Source organism: Felis catus, chromosome X (genome assembly GCF_018350175.1).
Source record: "Felis catus isolate Fca126 chromosome X, F.catus_Fca126_mat1.0, whole genome shotgun sequence".
Taxonomy (NCBI): Eukaryota; Metazoa; Chordata; class Mammalia; order Carnivora; family Felidae; genus Felis; species Felis catus.
The window spans coordinates 125,593,122-125,610,309 of record NC_058386.1 but is presented as its reverse complement, the minus strand read 5'-3'; the positions used below and the strand labels follow the sequence as shown (position 1 = coordinate 125,610,309).

Here is a 17,188-nt window from a genome sequence, read left to right as displayed (position 1 = left end):
GATGGACTCGGGTCAAGATGTCTGTCTGCATCGACTTTCAGTCTGGGTGGTGGGCCTCGGGTAAGCAGAATGACAGGCAGGATGTTTCCACCAGACCCAAGCTTTCCTCGTCAAGGGGCCTCGCCTCTCAGAGTCTTGGGTTTCAGAATTGATACCGTTAGCCCCATTTCTGGACTTTGAGGGCATGTGTTACACCTCTGGGTCTTCCCTGAACTCTCTGTCTTCCCCAGGGTCCCCGGACCTTTTTGTAGCACAGTGTCACCACCCTCGCTGCACCTGTCCTACTGCCCTCCCCTCGGCTTGTCACCTTCTGCTGCATGGGTCCATGTGCTTGTCCACGCAGAGCCTTAGCTCTTCGAAAAACACCTTGTGGTCGCTCCACCAGCACAGCTTTGCCCTCTGATTCCCTTTGCTGGCCAGTCTTCGGCTCTCCCTTCTGAAACGCCTTCTCCCCATGGGAGGATTTTGTCCTTGGTGGCACAGCTATCCATGGTAATGTTTTTACACAACAGCTTTATTGAGATATAATTCACATACCATAAAATGCACCCATTTAAACTATACAATGCAATGGTTTTTAGTATATCCAGACTTGTGCCACCATCGCCACAATCTAATTCCGGAACGTGTTTATCACTTCCCCAAAGAAGCCCTGTCCCTGTTAACAGTTACTTCCGTTGCTCCCCCCACACCCCTCCCCTCCTCCCCCAGCCCCTGACACCCACGAATCTACTTTTCGTCTCTGGAGCTGTAGCAGCTATTTGTACATGCCTATTGCTGGAGTGGGTTTTCTAACCCTCATGCCGACTCTCCACACTTCTGGGGTCCAACTTGGTCACACGAGATCTCATGGGTGTTCAGAGCTGTTCAGTCTTTCTCTCTGTAGAGCTGGTTTTTACTCAAAACTGTGAAAAAGGAAATAATCTCAGGTAGTAGATTAACCAAGAGCCATTATCCCCACAGTTTCCCCACTTGGAAGGAAACTTCCACCTTCTTTAGTAAAACTGAACCCTGACCTGCCAGGTAAATAGAGCTGTGTCCAGGCAGCTAATATGGCTTTGCAGGCTCCGAGAAGGGAGGGCCCCCGACCAGATTTTGGTTTGACAAAGGTTGCTTTGTGTGCAGCATGCGAGGTGGGGGAGGAGGGCAAGGCAACTGAAGGGAGACCCTGTCTGCTTCGTCCCAGCAGCAGGCCTGAGCCTGGCTCATGCAGGCACTCAGTCCGTGGGGGAGGGAGGCAGGGAGCCAGGAGAGTGGGGGCGATGAGTCCACAAGAGGAGAGTGTTTGGGGCAGGAAGGAGTGTGTTGTGGTCCCCCTTTAGAAACGGGATTGACCTCCCACCCCAAATTTGCCTTGGGCATGGAGACCGATGGCACCACACCCCCCAAGAGGTTCTGAAAAGGTTCCTTACTCACACATTGAGGCTTCCTGGGATCGCACGGCAGGTCCCCAAGGTGGTCAGAAGACGACTTGAGAGGACATGGAAAGGAGACCGGGCAGGGGGTGCGGGGGTGTCTCTGTCGTGTTTGGAGCTAGAGCAGGGGCGGGGGTTCCTGTGGGTGGTGCGAACTCCCCTCTGATGCCGAGGAAGGGAGCCCGGAGGCTTTGACATCAGCTTGCCCATGTGTGGGGCACAAGGGACAGGGAGGATGAGGCTTCGAAGCTGTCGGCTGTCACACTTTAAAGTAAGGAGCCAGACCCTGCATTACAGGGAGGTCACCTGCCACAGGTGTCGCTGGGAGGAGACAGCTTGGAAGTGGCACATGACCTCGGTGGGCCTAGGGTCTGAATGTGTCCCTCCTCCCAAACCCGCATGGTGAAACCGAATGGCCGAGGTGATGGTATTCGGAGGGGGGCTGCTGACTAGCTCCCGAGGGCAGAGCCTCATGAGTGGAATCAATACTCTTATAAAAGAAACCCCAGACGGTGGTTTGCCCCTCCTACCACGTGAGAACACGGTGAGAACTTGGCTTTCTGCAACCCGGAACAGGGTCCTCACCAGAAGCCAACTGTCCCGGCGCACTGGTCTTGGACTTCCCGCCTCCGGACACCCACGGCTTCTGAGTTGCGGAGCTGAGAAGGGCAGTAGGGAAGAGGGCAGCGGAAACCCGGAGGCGGACCCAGAGGAAGGCGGTTGGGCTCGCTGACGGTGAGCGATCGGAGGCCCAAGAGGTGTTGGAGGAGAGGGGGTGAGGTGGGCAAGAAGGGGTTACAGCGGAGCGACGTTCTCAGGTTCCAAGGACAGGTGACGGGACTGGACTTGGATGACGCTGCTCTCCAACCGACCGCTCCCAGGGTGAAGGCCACTGGGGAGGAGGTGGGCAGGGTCAGCACTTTGGAAACCATCCCCTGTGTTTGATGAAGACCACCCAGCCTTCCGGTGGCCTGGCCTGGGCACGGCCTCTCCCCTGCGCCCCCAGTGCGACTCTCCCTTCTCTGCCCCACCCTTTGAGCCTCAGCCCGAGCCCTCCCTCCCTCATTAGGAGACGGCGCCATTGCCAAGGCAATTGGAGGAAGTGTTGGCAAATGTCACAGAATCCTTCTCTGTACAGGGTCTGGAGATAATCCCCGGGGCAAGGTCAGGGGATGGGTGGGTGGTGAGAGGGGGGGAAGCCACGTTCGGGGAGTGGTGACAGGTGACCGGGAAGGGAGGGCCGGCACCGTGGGTGTGGCTTGGTGGTGGGAGGTTTGCTGGCTCCGACTGGTGGCTAGTAGTGAATTATTCATTTGTCAACCACTGTGTCCAGACTGCCTGCCAGGAGGGTGCCCTGTGACCCAGGGTTTTAAAAATTAATGTGTTCATTGAGTCATTCCCTTGACTCACATTCACAGGCACCTATTACTTGCTGAGCTGAGACTTCACACCACAAAAGGCCCGGGGGGGGGGGGGGGGGAGGAGGAGTTCCAGCCGTGCTGTTTAACTGACAAACACGGGGGATGAGGAGGTCACCTGCAGGCCTCCGGGCCCGGGGGCCAGAGGGCAGAGTGATAGGATTTGGGTGTGTGACGTGTATGCACGGTGCAGCCCTCCATGTGCGCGCGGGGAGGGGGGCGTGCCTGATGCGTGTGCACGTTTGTGGGTGAGTGTGGGGGGTGTGTGTGCATGGTATGCCACTTTCGGCTGCCATTCTGCGTGGTCTGGGTCTCGGCCTTGGGTAGGGGACAGTCAGCAGTGACACGGTGCTCCAGGCATGACGGGGGTTAGCTGCACAGGGGGCTTGGGGCCCTGAGTCCCTCCATCCGCACGCGCACGGGCACCCGCGCACAAACACGCAGCGCACACAGGTTCTCCGCCCAGGGGCCCGCGCCTTGCCGCAGACAGCGAGAGCTGGGGACAGGGTAGGCGACGCGAGTCCCTCCCCTTGGCTGAACATTTTGAAGACCCTCAGGTGGCAGACTACCACCTCCGGGGAGCCGCGCCAGGCTGTTGGCACGGATGGCAAAGCGGTGGGAGCCGAGAGCGGTTAGCTGAAGGGGCCCTGGGAGGTGGTAGGCAGGGCAGAGCCCGTTCCCGCTTACGTTTCGGAAGCTCCCTCTGGCTGGTGGTTGGTATTGTGGACCGAAGAGTAGCCCCCTAAAAGACGTGCCCGTGTCGTGACCCCTGGAACCTGTGCACATGACCTTATTTGGTAATAGAGAAACGGGAGACACACAGACACACAGAGGAGAAGGCCAGGTGAGAACAGAGGCAGAGACCGAAGGGATGTGGCCACGAGCCAAGGAACACCTGGGGCCACCAGCAGCTGGAAGAGGAAAGGAAAGATTTAAGTCCCTCCCTTTGGGGTCACCTGTGACAGCAGCCACAGGAAACAACCCCAGCTGGTGTGGAGAGAAGACTCGGGCCAGCTGCGGAAGGAGACGAGGCTGTGCCGGGCGCGTGAGGATCGGCGGAGTCCGGTCACCCTGGTGGAAGAGCTTGGGAGCAGTGGCTTTTTCCTCTCAAGGTTCTCAACTCTCTCAAATCATGGCAACCATCGGGCTGTATCAGAACCACCCAGATGGACTGAGTCGTTGGCTGCGGAGTCCCTTTGGTGCTGTATATCTGAGGCCCGATGCATGATTTCCTGCTTGTGGAAGGCACACAAAGGAAGTGTGACATGGCATTGTGAGTTGGGTGGTTCACAACGTTCATTCATTTGGTGAGCTCCTAACGTGTGCCAGGCTGGGAAGGTGAGCGGAAGCCAGACCTCTCAGGGACGCAGAGGAAGACCCCAGAGACAAAACCCCGTGATACAGTCACTCTTGGCACATTCCCCTCGGGGCTCATCTGCCTGTCTGGGGACTTTGGTAACGCGGGATTCAGCGTTTACGCACGCTGACACTGACTCACACGCTTTCTTCTGCTGGGAGCCGCCGGCGTCCCAGCGAAAGCACCCGTAAGCGCCCCTCGCCCCGGGGTTGGCAGACGCCGCCAGCTCTCCCAGGCCTAAACGCCGCTGGGCCAGCAGGCTGGAAGGGCACCTTAGAGGGACCGCGGGGGCTTGCGGCTAAGATGCCTGGGGGTGCCCGTGACCTCGCGAAGTGGCCCAGCGGGTCCCGGGCTGCACGGGCACTAGGCGTGCGGCTCCCGGGGGCGGGACTTGAGGCTCTCGGGGGCGGCATACTGGGCTCCCAGGGGCGGGGCGTCAGCGCTCTAGGGCGAGGCACGTGGTGTTCGGGGACAGGGCGGGCGCCAGCCAGCCTCCCGGCCGGCCCGGCCTGTGCGCCTGCGCCCGCGCCTGCGCGCGGCCTGGCGGTCATTTCCACCCCCTCCCCGGGGGAGGGGGGGTTGCTGCCGGGGGACGGGCCGGGGCGGGCCGGGGCGGGGTGGCCGGGACGGGACGGGACGGGGCGGCCGCGCGGGTCGCGAGGACCCCCCGGACCCGGCCGCCGCGCGCGCGGGCCCCTTCTCCTTACGGCGGGGGGGTCTGGGGCCGCGGGGCGGGGCCTCATGGAGGCCTTTGGCCCCGACAGTGGCGGAGCAGGGGACAAGGCGCGGGGTGCCGAGGGGCGGCCGGCGCCCGAGGCCAGGGTGCACTTCCGAGTGACGCGGTTCATCATGGAGGCAGGTAACCGCGGCGGGGAGGCGGGCTTGGCGCCCCGGGAGGCCGCCGCGCGCAGAGGGGGCGCGCACGACGCGGGGCTGGCGCGGCCGGCCTGCCCCGGGGGGAGAGGCCCGGCTCGGGGGCACAGGCCCCGGTGCGTCCGCGTCCCGCGTGCTAGGCTTTGAGCCGCGAGGCGGCCACGGTCACGGCCGTGTCTCGCCCGGGCGCGGGGGCCCAAGGAGAGGACGTGGAAAGGGGCCGGCCCCAGCCAGGAGGTGGCCGAGTCGGGGTGCCCGCGGCCGGGTGGCCTACCGTGCCTTCGGGCACGCCTGCCTGCCCGCGCGCTGGGTCGCGTGGAGGCTTTTGGCGCGGCCCTTGGTGACGCTCCTGACGACCCTTGTCGCCGAGGTCGCGTCACACCGCGGACCCAGGGTGCGGCTGGCGTGTTGAGCCCCGCCAGGGTGTCCACACGGGTGTCGGGCGCCGCTACTCCTAAAGGCGACACAATGAAGGGAAGGAGGTTCCTGTGGAAACATTGTTTCCGTCTCTGGCAACAGTATCTTGCTCGGCTGGCACACATTTTATTTCCGATCTTTACTTCGTGTGCACTGTGCCGGGAAAGGGGTTTGGGGTAGTCGGCCGTCAAGTCAAGGTCAGCAGAGCCGGGGAAATGATGCAGGACAGTTAAGCCCAGTGATCTGTACATTTCATTTCGAGGAAGATGGGCCATGGACACCAGGGAAGCGGGCGGTGCTTTGAGCATTTGCCACAGAAAACAAGATGAGGAGGGGGGCGCCTGGGTGACTTGGTCGGTTAAGCATCCGACTTCAGCTCAGGCCATGGTCTCACACTTCCAAAGTTCGAGCCCCGCGTCCGGCTCTGTGCCGACAGCTCGGAGCCTGGAGCCTGGAGCCTGCTTCGGATTCGGTGTCTCCCTCTCTCTCTGCCCCTCCTCTGTTCATGCTCTGTCTCTTAATAATAAATAAACGTTGAAAACATTTTAAAAAATGTAAAAATTAGAACAAGACTTGGAGGGTCATGTGCAGTGATACCACCTTATCTGACACCTCTAGGAGCGAGGGGTCCCCTGCAGGAACTGTCTATGTAACTGAAATTCAAATCTTGAACTGCTAAGAGCTCTTCGAGGTACCACTCTTAAAGGACTTCTTTATACAATGTGTTGCACATGCCCTAGCCCTCTGTGTGACGCTAAATACTAGTCCTGCAAAGATGTCCCCATCCTAATCCACAGGACCTGTGACTGTTACCTCAGGTAGCAAAGGACATTTGGAGGTGGGATTAAGCATCTTGATATGGGGCAACTATCCTAGATTATTCACTAGGCCCGGGATAATCACACCTGTCACATCCTTTTATTTTTTTATTTTTAACGTTTATTTATTTTTGAGACAGAGAGACAGAGCATGAACGGGGGAGGGTCTGAGACAGAGGGAGACACAGAATCGGAAACAGGCTCCAGGCTCTGAGCGGTCAGCACAGAGCCCGACGCCGGGCTCGAACTCACGGACCCCGAAATCATGACCTGAGCCGAAGTCGGCCGCTTAACTGACGGAGCCACCCAGGCGCCCCACACCTGTCACATCCTTAACGAGAGAGGCCAAAGTGACAGGCCGAGAAGTCCATGTAACGATGGGAGCATAGAAGATTGCAGACACCTCTAGAAGGTGGAAACGGCAAGGAAACATTGTCTCCTGCAGGCTCTAGAAGGAACCCGCCCTGCTGACACCTGCAATTTAGCCTTCTAAGACTCACTTCAGACTTCTCACCACACCCGGTGAGAGAGAAACAATGTTTGAAGCCACTGACTTTGTGGTCATTGGTTGCAGTAGCCCCAGGAAACTCCTACACTTTGGCCGATATTGCACGTGATTGCCACCTTCTTTCAGTCCATTGGGAGTCATTTAACCTTCTCTTCTTAAAAAAAAAATTTTTTTTTTACATTTTATTTATTTTTGATAGAGACAGAGCACAAATGGGGGAGGGGCAGAGAGAGCCAGAGACCCAGAATCAGAATCCGAAGCAGGCTGCAGGCTCTGAGCTGTCAGCACAGAGCCCGACACGGGGCTCAAACTCACAAACCGCGAGATCGTGACCTGAGCCAAAGTTGGACGCGCAACCGACTGAGCCATCCAGGCGCCCCTAACCTTCTCTTCTTAACCTTGCTCATGGCGAATTTATATCATTGGTTCTGGGACCCAGTGCAGTGGTTACCTTAGGAGCCGTCCAGAGGCGGGGTGGAAGCTGGGCTTTAACCCCCAAATCAAACCAGCACGTGTTCCGGTGTTGGAGTTCCGTTCCCTTTTCAGGGTGTCACTGTCCTTCCCCAGGAGGGGGGGGGGGCTGTCTGAGGTCACAGGTGTTGCTATTTTCCCTGCTCTGCCCGCAGTTGCCTTTGGCAACGACCCTGCTGGCTTTTCACCTTTTTTCACTTTCAGACAAGGAAACCAGGGCTGAGTAAAATCTTTAGTGGCAACACTGGGACTTTGTGGTAGAGGCCTTTTTCACCTGCTGTCATCTCGGCAGGATTTTTGTTGGGTGCGCCGTGGGGGTGACCTCTAGTTAAATGCTTGCTAAGGTAGCAGCGGACACACGGCCCGGTGTGGTCCCGGCCGCGATGCTGGAGATGTTGTGTGGAAGCTGATAGGCCCAAGTGCTAAGTGAGGACTAGTCTGAAGCCTTGCTTGTCCTTATATGGTCTTCAGTTCCGTAGCTTGGGTGTCTCGGTGGTGGTGGTGGTGGTGGTGAGGGGGGCTTGGTGGAAGTGTGGGATCTGCATTTGAGCACTCCCCCCACCCTCCAGGGGCTTGTTAGCCCATTAGAATCCGAGAAGCCTGGCTCAGAACCCCTCGGGTCGAGGACCCAGCAGCCACAGCCAGCTGGGCTCCAGGGCCTGGGGCTTGTCTGAGCGAGGGGCGTACACCCTCCGGGCCGACCCCGTGCCTCCCCGCTCACTTCAGCCCAGGGCGGGCGCTGGATCTGACTCCTCTCCTGCCTGCTTTCCCTCGGTAGGTGTCAAGCTAGGGATGCAGTCCATTGCCGTTGCCACTGCTTGCACCATTTACCATAAGTTCTTCTGCGAGATCAACCTGGACGCCTATGACCCCTACTTGGTCGCCATGTCTGCCCTTTACTTGGCCGGCAAAGTGGAGGAACAGCACCTGCGCACTCGTGACATCATCAACGTGTCCAACAGGTAGTGGCTCCCGGGCGCAGGCATTTGAGAGGTGCCAGCTGTCGAGCTCAGAAGGAAGCCCCGGCCGGGGGGGGGCGGTGGTCTCGAACCGGGGCAAGAAGCAGTAGCAGCAGAGGCAGGAATGAGCCCGTCAGAAAGCCATGGGGGTCAGTGGGAGAGAAAGCGAGGCCAGATGAAGGGAGGTGTCACAGGCCAAAGGAGTGCGGAGGACTTGGGTACGGCAGAGGCCCCGGCGTCATGGGCTGGGGGACATGCCTAGAGCACGGGGATCTTGGAGAGATGTATCAAAGAGGATTCACCTGGACTTTTGGACAGGATGGATCAAACCAGTTGTGTTGTGTGGACTGAGTCGGGCAATTACTTTATTGAGATGGTGTGAGAAGCGGAGTCAGAGTTGCTGGCAAGCATCTCTTGTCCCCATGTGGGCGTGGTACTCTGTGGGCGGCACCTCGGGGTGCAAGTAGCCCTGTTCCTATCGCAGAAGGACGTGGGGGTCCAGCCAGCCGGGCCGCACAGAGACCCAGGGGGCCCGGGAGGAAGCAATTTATGGAGAGTTACTGATAGCAGCATGGCATAACCTTTCTAGAAACTCATGATTAGAAAAGAAAACTGTTTTCTGCTGCTTCTCTTTTAATAAACAGGGAACAGAAAAAGCACTCCTTACCCCCCAAGCACGACAGGCTCACAGCGTACCGTTCAAGACGAAGAGCAGAACAGGCGAGGGAACCAAGGGAGGGCCGCCAGAGTCCACCTGTAATTGCCAGGTCCCCAGCAGGGAGGACTGGCAGAGGGGACATTGTGTGGATCGCTGATTAGACATGGCACCCGGTGGGGGCGGGGGGTGTTCTGTGGGGAGGTTGGACCGTGAGTGAAGAGCTAGGGAGGCTGAATCGTCGGCAGAGAATTTTGGTCCCTTGAGTGGGAATATGTACATGTTGGTGATCCTGCGTAGCTGGGACTGTCGTGGATGTATATGGTGCCAATAAGGACAGCAGGGTCCGGGAAACAAACAGCTGAAATACATGGAGTCTTCTGCACGCAGCAGCCCCGTGATATGTTTACATGCCTTCCTTGGGCCCAGAGTAAGAGCTTCCGGTCCCTCCGGAGCAGGTGCAGAGAGGTCATCTTTACACTTGACCTCTTGCCGAGGGATTGGTACAGCCCGTCAGGGCTAAAGCCAGAAGCTGGCTGCTTTTTGTCTGCTGGTTACTGTTCTGATACCGTATCCTAGACGTATAAATGAAGGATGACGTATAAAAACATAAGTAGGAGGGGCGCCTGGGTGGCTCAGTCGGTTAACCGTCCGGCTTGCGCTCAGGACACGATCTCACGGATCGTGGGTTGGAGCCCCACAGCAGGCTGTGTGCCGACAGCTCGAAGCCTGGAGCCCGCTTCGGATTCTGCGTCTCCCTCTCTCTCTGCCCCTCTCCCACTCGCGCGCTCTCTATCTCTTACTCAAGAAAACAAAACAAAAGCAAAACATAAGTAGGCTGGGCCGAAGAACGCTGCAGTGTGTATCTGGATGTCACCTGACTCGAGGGGCTCCTCATGGAAACTTCTCTGGCTGCCATAAGCGTTGCTGTCTCTCCGTGCAGGTACTTTCACCCGGGCAGTGAACCCTTGGAGCTGGACTCCCGCTTCTGGGCCCTGCGGGACAGTATAGTGCAGTGTGAACTCCTCATGCTGAGAGTCCTGCGTTTCCAAGTCTCCTTCCAGCACCCACACAAGGTACATGCTGGGGAATTGGCAACTGTCTCTGGAGGCACGAGCTCATTTTTCTCTTTTGTCCTGAGACGGCACCCATTGAATCCTCAAGAACATGTCAGGTGTGCGAGGCAGAGCAGAGCCACCGCTGGGAACTGGGGGCCCCTGGTTGCACACGGTGACTGGCTTGGTGGCCTCGCTTGTTCCGCTTTCGGGGTTCTCTCAGGCAGTTCCGATGTCGGCGTCTGCCTTTCTGCCTGCGTGGCCAAGGCCACAAGCCGAGATCCGTGTGATTCTCCAAAGCCCTGGCAGACCCCGTGACTCACATAGATGGTATGCTCAGTGGGCCATGGGGAAACGGGGCTGCTTTTGTGATCTCCCCGAGGCCCTGTCCCCGAGAGGTGCTGCTCGGCTGCCGAGCTCACATCCTGCTCAGCTGTGCTTACAAACCCACAAGATGAGCTGAGTCACAGAGTTGAGTGGCACACTTTTAACGGCTAGGAACCGGCAAGGCCCAGCAGGACTGTGAGACACCCTTCGAGTACTTGGATGTGGTGATACTTTGGGGTCCAGGCCCCGATGTGGGCAGCTTGGAAAGGTGGCCTGCAGGGACACATGTGGGGCAGTGGGGGGTTGGGACGGGGCTGTCGTGACCAGGATTTTGCCTCTTTTCTGATTGAAATTTTTATTGGAGCGCCCGGGTGGCTCAGTCAGTTAAGTTTCTGACTTTGGCTCAGGTCATGATCTTGCGGTTCGTGAGTTCGAGTCCCGCGTCGGGCTCTGTGTTGTCAGCACAGAGCCTGGAGCCTGCTTCCGATTCCGTCTCTCCCTCTCTCTGTCTCTCCCCCACTCATGCTCCGTCTCTCTCTCTCAAAAATAGATGCATGTTAAAAAAATAAATAAAAAACCCAACTGAAATTTGTATTGAGGTAATTGTAGATTTACAAGCAGTCGGAGGAAGTAACACAGAGAATCCTACTTGGGACAGAGACACTGTGGGACCCTGCAGTCGTTGCAACAGCCAGGGGTTCCCGGGGTTGTTGCTTCTTACTTGTACTGCACGGTGCCGCACCATTTCGTCACGTTCCTGCCTTCATCTGTTCGCCAGCGCAGTTAAAATACAAAAGCACCCCGTCACCCCGGGGGTTCTTGTAATCTCCGCCCCTCCCCGCCCCCCCCCCCTTCCAAACCGCCTTTCTAATCCCAGAAGCCCCTGGTGGAGATTTTGAAACAGTCGTGCTTTCAGTTGGTGGCATGATACACGGGAGAGGCAGCAGCCACTCTGGCTCTGGCGGGGGGGGCACGAGTTGTCGGGCAGGGGAGCGGGGCTCAGCGTTACCCTGAGCCTAGCGGCCTTCCCCTTCCGTCGGGTTGGGATGGGGTGTAGGGCAGCAGTTGAGCCCCCTGTCCCATGGTGTGCAAGAGTCCCACGCCTGTGTGTTCACGCCTGTGGACTAGGCGGTTCAAGCAAAGCGGCTGTCTTCCCGAAGCGAGAGCTGACAGGCAGCGGGGCCGACAGGTCGTTGAGAGTTTACAGCCAAGGGCAGCACTACCGGGACACACAGTCACCAGTTTTAGTCCCCCTGAAAGCAGGCGTCCTGTCTCTGGGCATTCCCCGGCCTCAGGCTGGGCGCACAGGCTGGCACGATGTTCGGACCGGAAGACGAGGGCGCTATTTCTGGCGCCGGTGTGGAGTTGGGCAGGGGGATGTGCCGAATGACCTCTGACGATGACGAGAGCGGGGCCCCGTGATGGAGATGCACTGTGGCCGGGGTGGCCATCGAGAGCGGCCCAGGCAGGTTCCGGGATCGGGGCCGCCAGTTGACGGTGGGTGGGCACACGGGGACCGGCTCAGTGGGGAGAGATGATTTGAGGCAGAGGGAGAAGGAAATGACCAGGCCATGAGGGAACCGTGCTTGGCCTGTTCCCACATGGTAGGGGGTGGGGCAGGGCAGGGCTGGCAGGGCTTGGGGGCCAGTGGAAGATACTGGGGCTTTTTTCATTCTTTTTTTTTTTTTTGAAGTGGGCTTCACGCCCAGTGTGGAGCCCCACATGGGGCTCGAACTCACAACCCTGAAGTCAAGACCTGAGCTGAGATCAAAAGTCACACGCTCAGCTGACTGAGCCATCCAGGCGCCCCCAGCGGGGCTTTTTCCTAAGTGACGCAGGGAGCCGTTGGAGGGCTTGAGCAGAGAGTGGCGGGTGGATGCAGGGGCCACAGCGCCTCGCAGTGGGGAGTCAGGCGGCTAGGGACTGGAGCCCTGAAGGCCAACCGGCTGACTGGTGTGTCTTTGCAGTACCTGCTCCACTACCTGGTTTCCCTCAAGAACTGGCTGAATCGTTACAGCTGGCAGCGGACCCCCATTTCCGTCACTGCCTGGGCCCTGCTGCGGGACAGCTACCATGGGGGGCTGTGCCTCCGGTTCCGGGCTCAGCACATAGCCGTGGCAGTGCTCCACCTGGCCCTGCAGGCCTACGGGGTCGAGGTGCCCGCCGAGGCCGAGGCCGAGAAGCCGTGGTGGCAGGTGAGGTGACTGCTGAGTGTTCTGCTTTCCTTCGCCTGAGGACTTTCAGGAGTGCCGGTACCCGGGTGCCTGTGTCTGCTTGTAGTGATTGTCCGTGAAGGGAGATACGTGCCACTGCGGGACATTGAAGCTCGAACGTCGCCCGTCACAGTAGTCTAAGGCAGGAGGGGCTCTCCGCCTTGGCCCTGTGGACGTTGGGGGCTAGATCACTCTCTGTAGGTGCCGGGAGCATCCCCTGCCTCAGTCATGGCGACCAGAAGTGTCTCCGGACATCACCAAGTGTCCCGGGGTGGGGATGGCCGCCACTTGACAGCCACTTTGCTCAACCGAGCACTTTTATTGGACCGAGTGGGAGCTTACCGTAGATCAGGGCTTAATGTGCATGGATTCGCATCAGGAGAAGTTACGGGGGGTCCTCTGAGAGGATGGACTGATGACAGACAGGTAGATAGATGACAGACGGGTGGAGGGCGGGGTGGGTGGCTAGAAGGCGGTTAGGAGCCTGGTGCTTGGAAGATTCGTTGGCCTCCCCCAGACCTGCCGAATGCACAGTGCTGTTTGTACAGGGCGAGTCTGTGGGAAGGGCTGCTGCCCTCAAGGACTTCTGCAGCCCTATCGACTTTGGAGTTTGGAGATCATTTGCGGTTTGTCCTTTCCCATACTTGAAGCTTGCTGCTCCTTTGTCATAACCCCTCGTTGTGTGGCCTTGCCCTGTGGGAGGTCCTCTGCAAGCAGTATTTTCGATGACTGAAGGTTTCATCCCCTGCAAAACCCCCAGTGGCCAGAAATCTAAAATGTGTCATCTGTTTCATGAACAGAGGGTGCCACCTGGGTGCCTTCCCGCGTGTGCTCCTGGCTGCCCCTCCCTTCCTGCCGCTTTTGGCTCCGATGATGTCTCTCCTTTCCTGATGCTCCTCCCCCAGCCTGCTTGCCCTCCCCGGACACCCAGCTTTTCCCGCTTTTTGTTCTATGTCCTTTATCGCCTGTGGAACTGCCCACCCCCCACCCAGTCGCGCTGTCAGTGCCTGGAGGTCAGGGATGTTGTCTGCTCTATCAGCCGCCCTATGACCAGGGCCTAGAGCTGGCACATAGCAGGTGCTCGTGCACCCTTGAGCACACTGGCACATAGTAGGTGCTTGTGCACCCTTGAACACACGCATGTGTCGTCCCGCTCTCGGGTGAGACATGCCTCCTCTGGCAGCATGGGGTTGAAGAGGCATCTTGCTCCATGCTGGGGCTTCTCGGGGGCTTCCAGATCATGTGACCGTGGTGTCCCTGCTCTGTTGGAATCGGGTGGTAGCCCAAGGGGCTGCCACTTCCTGGCCCCGCTCACACAGGACGTTTGGTGGGCACGGCAGCCCGTCTCTGGGCTGCTTAGACCTGTGGTGCCATCGCTTGTTTCCCATCGTCTCGCTCGCCTCTGTTTGTGTCTTCCTTTCTTCTCGCCTTTCTTTTCGCTTGCTCCTGAACTTCACTGGGTGCCACCTTGCTGCCTCTGGCTCCCGTGCATGGCCCTCACTGGCGAAAGGTGCCGGGCAGGATGGGGTGGCGCATCCCCGTTCACTCAGCTCTTTACCTGTTCTGGCTGGCTCTGGGCCACACGTGCCAGGAGCAGCCGAAGCTGCCCTTGGGGCTCATGACATGCAAGGACCAGTTGCCTAATGATAAGCGGCTCCGGATGACGCCCCCGCCTGCCCGGCCCCGGGACACTGAAGTCTGAGCTGGGAAACGCTTTCTTCCTTGCAGTAACCGCCTGTCTGTGGTCACTTGTCTCCTGGGGGTGGGTCGGGACACTCGGTCGAGCCTGATGTGCCTCTCCCCCAGCAGCCTGCCCGCACTGGCGTGTGACAGTGGCGAGGCGGGCCTTTGTGCCAAGCCGTGTCGGGCCGCTGGGTGGACGGGGCGGTGCCTCTCAAGCCGTAGCATGTTGTAGCAGGTGCAGGATTTCTGTCCTTGCTAAGGCTGAATTCTGTTCCATGCTGTGGACCGAGCACATTGTGTCTGTGCGTTCCTCCGTGGATGGACACTTGGGCTGCTTCCAGCTCCTGGCCCTGGACTACTTTTTAATGGTGTTTCTCTGCTTGGGGTCTCCAGGAACACACATGTTTCTGAAGCATTGATTTTCTACCCAGAGTCTGGGGTGAGATGGCCAATCTCCGTGAGCCAGGACTTGGGGGATTTTCAGGTCACTGTTTCCTACCTGCAGTAGTGGCTTGTGGAGGGTCCTAGCTTTCTTTGGGGGCCGTAGAGGGGGTGGACTCGGGTCTAGTTTTTGCCCTGGCTTGCCCCAAAATCTTAACCCTCCTGGCACTTTGGTTCCCCAAGCAGCAAGCCCTGGGCCCAAGGTGGGCCACAGCATCAAACCAAGATCTCCTTGTTTTGCCTTTTACTTTCCATGTCATCACGGGTCCCCGAGAGCACCCTCGGGCTCGGTGCTGCACTAGGAGGGCCACGGAACTCAGCAGAGCCGTCCTACTCGTGGTTACGGCTGTTACAATGGCTGCTTACAGTGAGAGGATACAGGGGGGAGTCAGCAAGGACCAAAGGGGCGTAGGGCGGGGTCCGGGACAGACCGGGGGCGGGCTTCCGGGTCCCTGGCCAGGGGGGTCGTGGGCCAGTGCGGTCCGACCCGCGGTGACGCGTGACGACGCGCGCAGGATGCCGCCGCCGGGGAAGCTTCCCTGAGCGCCGGCGTCCGGGGACTTCAGGGGGGGTCGGTCCTGTGGGCCCGGGGCTCCCGCGTGGCTGACCTCAGATCCTCAGTCTCTGCCCCGCAGACGTGAAGCCGGGGCCCCACCAGGAATCACACTGTCGGCGCAGATGGCCTGGCAGGGCCCTCAGGGAATCCGAGACCCTCTCATCAGGCAGGACGTGCCAGGGGCCTAGAGGTCCTTTCCCAGGGGCTGGGCAAGGGCCAGAACTTCCTTGGGAACATGCAGGGTTAGCCCCGAGCTGCACACTCCTCGTAGTTTGGGTGCCTGGGGATTCACCTTACACTTTGATGAGCTCTCGCTCACGGTCAGGAGGACGTCTGGCCCAGGTGCTCTGGCCTGCTAACCCCTGGAAATGGACTCCTGGCCCAGCTCGGTCACCAACTCCCTGTCCCATCTGGGCTGGGTGATCACCAAGGCCTCATCCATCTGGAATGTTCTCTGCTTTGTGATCAGCCTTGGCAGGCTGGAAGTAAACTGGCTTTGCAGAGAGCCACCATTATTTGTGATAGCCAAGTCCCCGGGCTATCTCCCCTATGCAGTGTGATTCCGCGCTTACTGGAGGGTGCCTTGTCTGATGCAGAGGGAGTCTAATCAGAACCTGTTTTCCTTCTCCTTTCTAGGTGTTTAGTGACGACCTTACCAAGCCAATCATTGATAACATTGTGTCTGATCTCATTCAGATTTATACCATGGACACAGAGATCCCCTAAGGCCCTGGTCCAGGCCTGCCCAAAGAGAAGCCCGGGATGCTCGGCCGCCTGGGGACAGCGCCACCACATCGCCGTGACAGCTGGTCCCCAGAGGACCAGCTGCGAGGACTGGTTTTGTGCTTCTGGAGACAGGCTGGTGAAGGCGATGACATATGCTGCCACTTTGATTCTCATGCTTTGACTGTCCCTAGCAGCTGTGGTCCAGACGGTGACGGGAGCCATACGTCCTGCGGGCAGGCCGGGGCGGGCCAGGGGAAGGGCCCGCAAGGCGTCCCTGTCTGCTTTTGTCCTTTGAGAGGGCACCAAATGCAGTTGAGCTGTGACATCATTGGAAGGAAAATCAGAGAACAGATAAGACTGCACCCTTGGGGATTTTTTAAAAGCCAGATTTATAGAAAGGATGAATGTGTGACATAGATGGAATTCTATTTTGTATAATAAAAGATGATACAAGTCAAATGTGATGTCCTGTCATTGCCCTATGGCCTGTGCTGCTCTGGGCTTTTGATGGGTGCCACCCAGCCTCAGTCTCCCCTAAAATGCTCTCTCCGGGCAGAACTGCCCCTCGTGCACCTGCGGTGTTCTTGGGGGCAGGGGTATCCATCGCTTTCTGACGGCGTGATGGCCCAGCGTGTGCTCACGTCACGGTGGCGTGCCCTGAGGGAGTCCACGTGTCCTCGCTCCTCCACTGGAACATTCGCAGAGCCTGGCAGTCCCGCTCAGCGAGCGAGGCTTACTTTGGGAGAGTCTAGAGAATCTCAGAGCCATGGCTCCCTCCTGACCCACCCAGAAGGCCCTTTGTCCAGAAGAACTGCTTTGGGCCGCCCAGAGAAACAGAGCAGCCTAGGTTGTTCTCCGTGGGGATGCGCATTGGGCTCGACACACATTGGTGGGGCCGTCCTTCAACACATGATGGCGTGAGGGCCAGCGGAGCATGGGCTCTGGGGACTGGCTGCCACGCCCTCCGGCGCCCACAGGTGTGGGAACCCGCTGCGATGCCTGGGGTCGGCCAGGGTGCCTCCGAGCGCTTGTCTCTGGTGGAGGAGACAGGGAGGGCTCACACACCGGTGACAAGTCAGGCAGCGAGGCTTGCGTGAGTTTACTAAGCAGCTGTGTTATTTGTCTTCAGGATGAGGGATCAGAGTAAATGTCCACGTTTCCACCAGGTGCTTTCCGTGTGTGCCCACCCAGCTCACCTGGGAGCTCTCCGAGGACAGGGTTGGTGCCCAGGCTCAGGGCATGGGGCTGGCGCTCTGAGCACGGGGCGGGGGGGTGGGTGGCGAGGGGCCAGCGGCA

The 17,188-nt window shown here is 58.9% G+C and overlaps 1 protein-coding gene and 1 long non-coding RNA gene across 7 annotated transcripts; one reads left to right on the top strand and one right to left on the bottom strand.

Annotated features, from left to right (window-relative positions):
- Positions 1–712: 712 nt before the first annotated feature.
- On the bottom strand, positions 713–5,506 carry LOC109496651. Of its 4 annotated transcripts, none has more exons than XR_006592948.1 (5): positions 5,338–5,506; positions 3,521–4,065; positions 2,001–2,307; positions 1,417–1,679; positions 713–905 (listed from the first exon to the last, which is right to left on the bottom strand). It is a non-coding gene; the product is annotated as an uncharacterized LOC109496651 (long non-coding RNA). The 4 variants fall into 4 exon arrangements; XR_002152871.3 differs by lacking the exon at positions 5,338–5,506 and having other exon boundaries at positions 3,521–3,609; positions 3,790–4,619; XR_002152869.3 differs by lacking the exon at positions 5,338–5,506 and having other exon boundaries at positions 3,521–3,622; positions 3,790–4,618.
- Positions 2,016–16,351, top strand: CCNQ (cyclin Q). 3 transcript variants are annotated; one of them, XM_045050669.1, is made up of 5 exons: positions 2,016–2,150; positions 8,056–8,239; positions 9,835–9,967; positions 12,241–12,468; positions 15,803–16,351. In XM_045050669.1, the coding sequence occupies exons 2-5, from the start codon at positions 8,070–8,072 to the stop codon at positions 15,890–15,892; spliced, it is 621 nt and encodes a 206-aa protein (XP_044906604.1). In that variant the 5' UTR covers positions 2,016–2,150; positions 8,056–8,069; the 3' UTR covers positions 15,893–16,351. The 3 variants fall into 3 exon arrangements, with proteins under 3 accessions (XP_044906604.1, XP_023104720.1, XP_023104719.1); XM_023248952.2 differs by lacking the exon at positions 2,016–2,150 and adding an exon at positions 4,807–5,049 and having other exon boundaries at positions 15,863–16,351; XM_023248951.2 differs by lacking the exon at positions 2,016–2,150 and adding an exon at positions 4,807–5,049.
- The last annotated feature ends 837 nt before the right edge of the window (positions 16,352–17,188 follow it).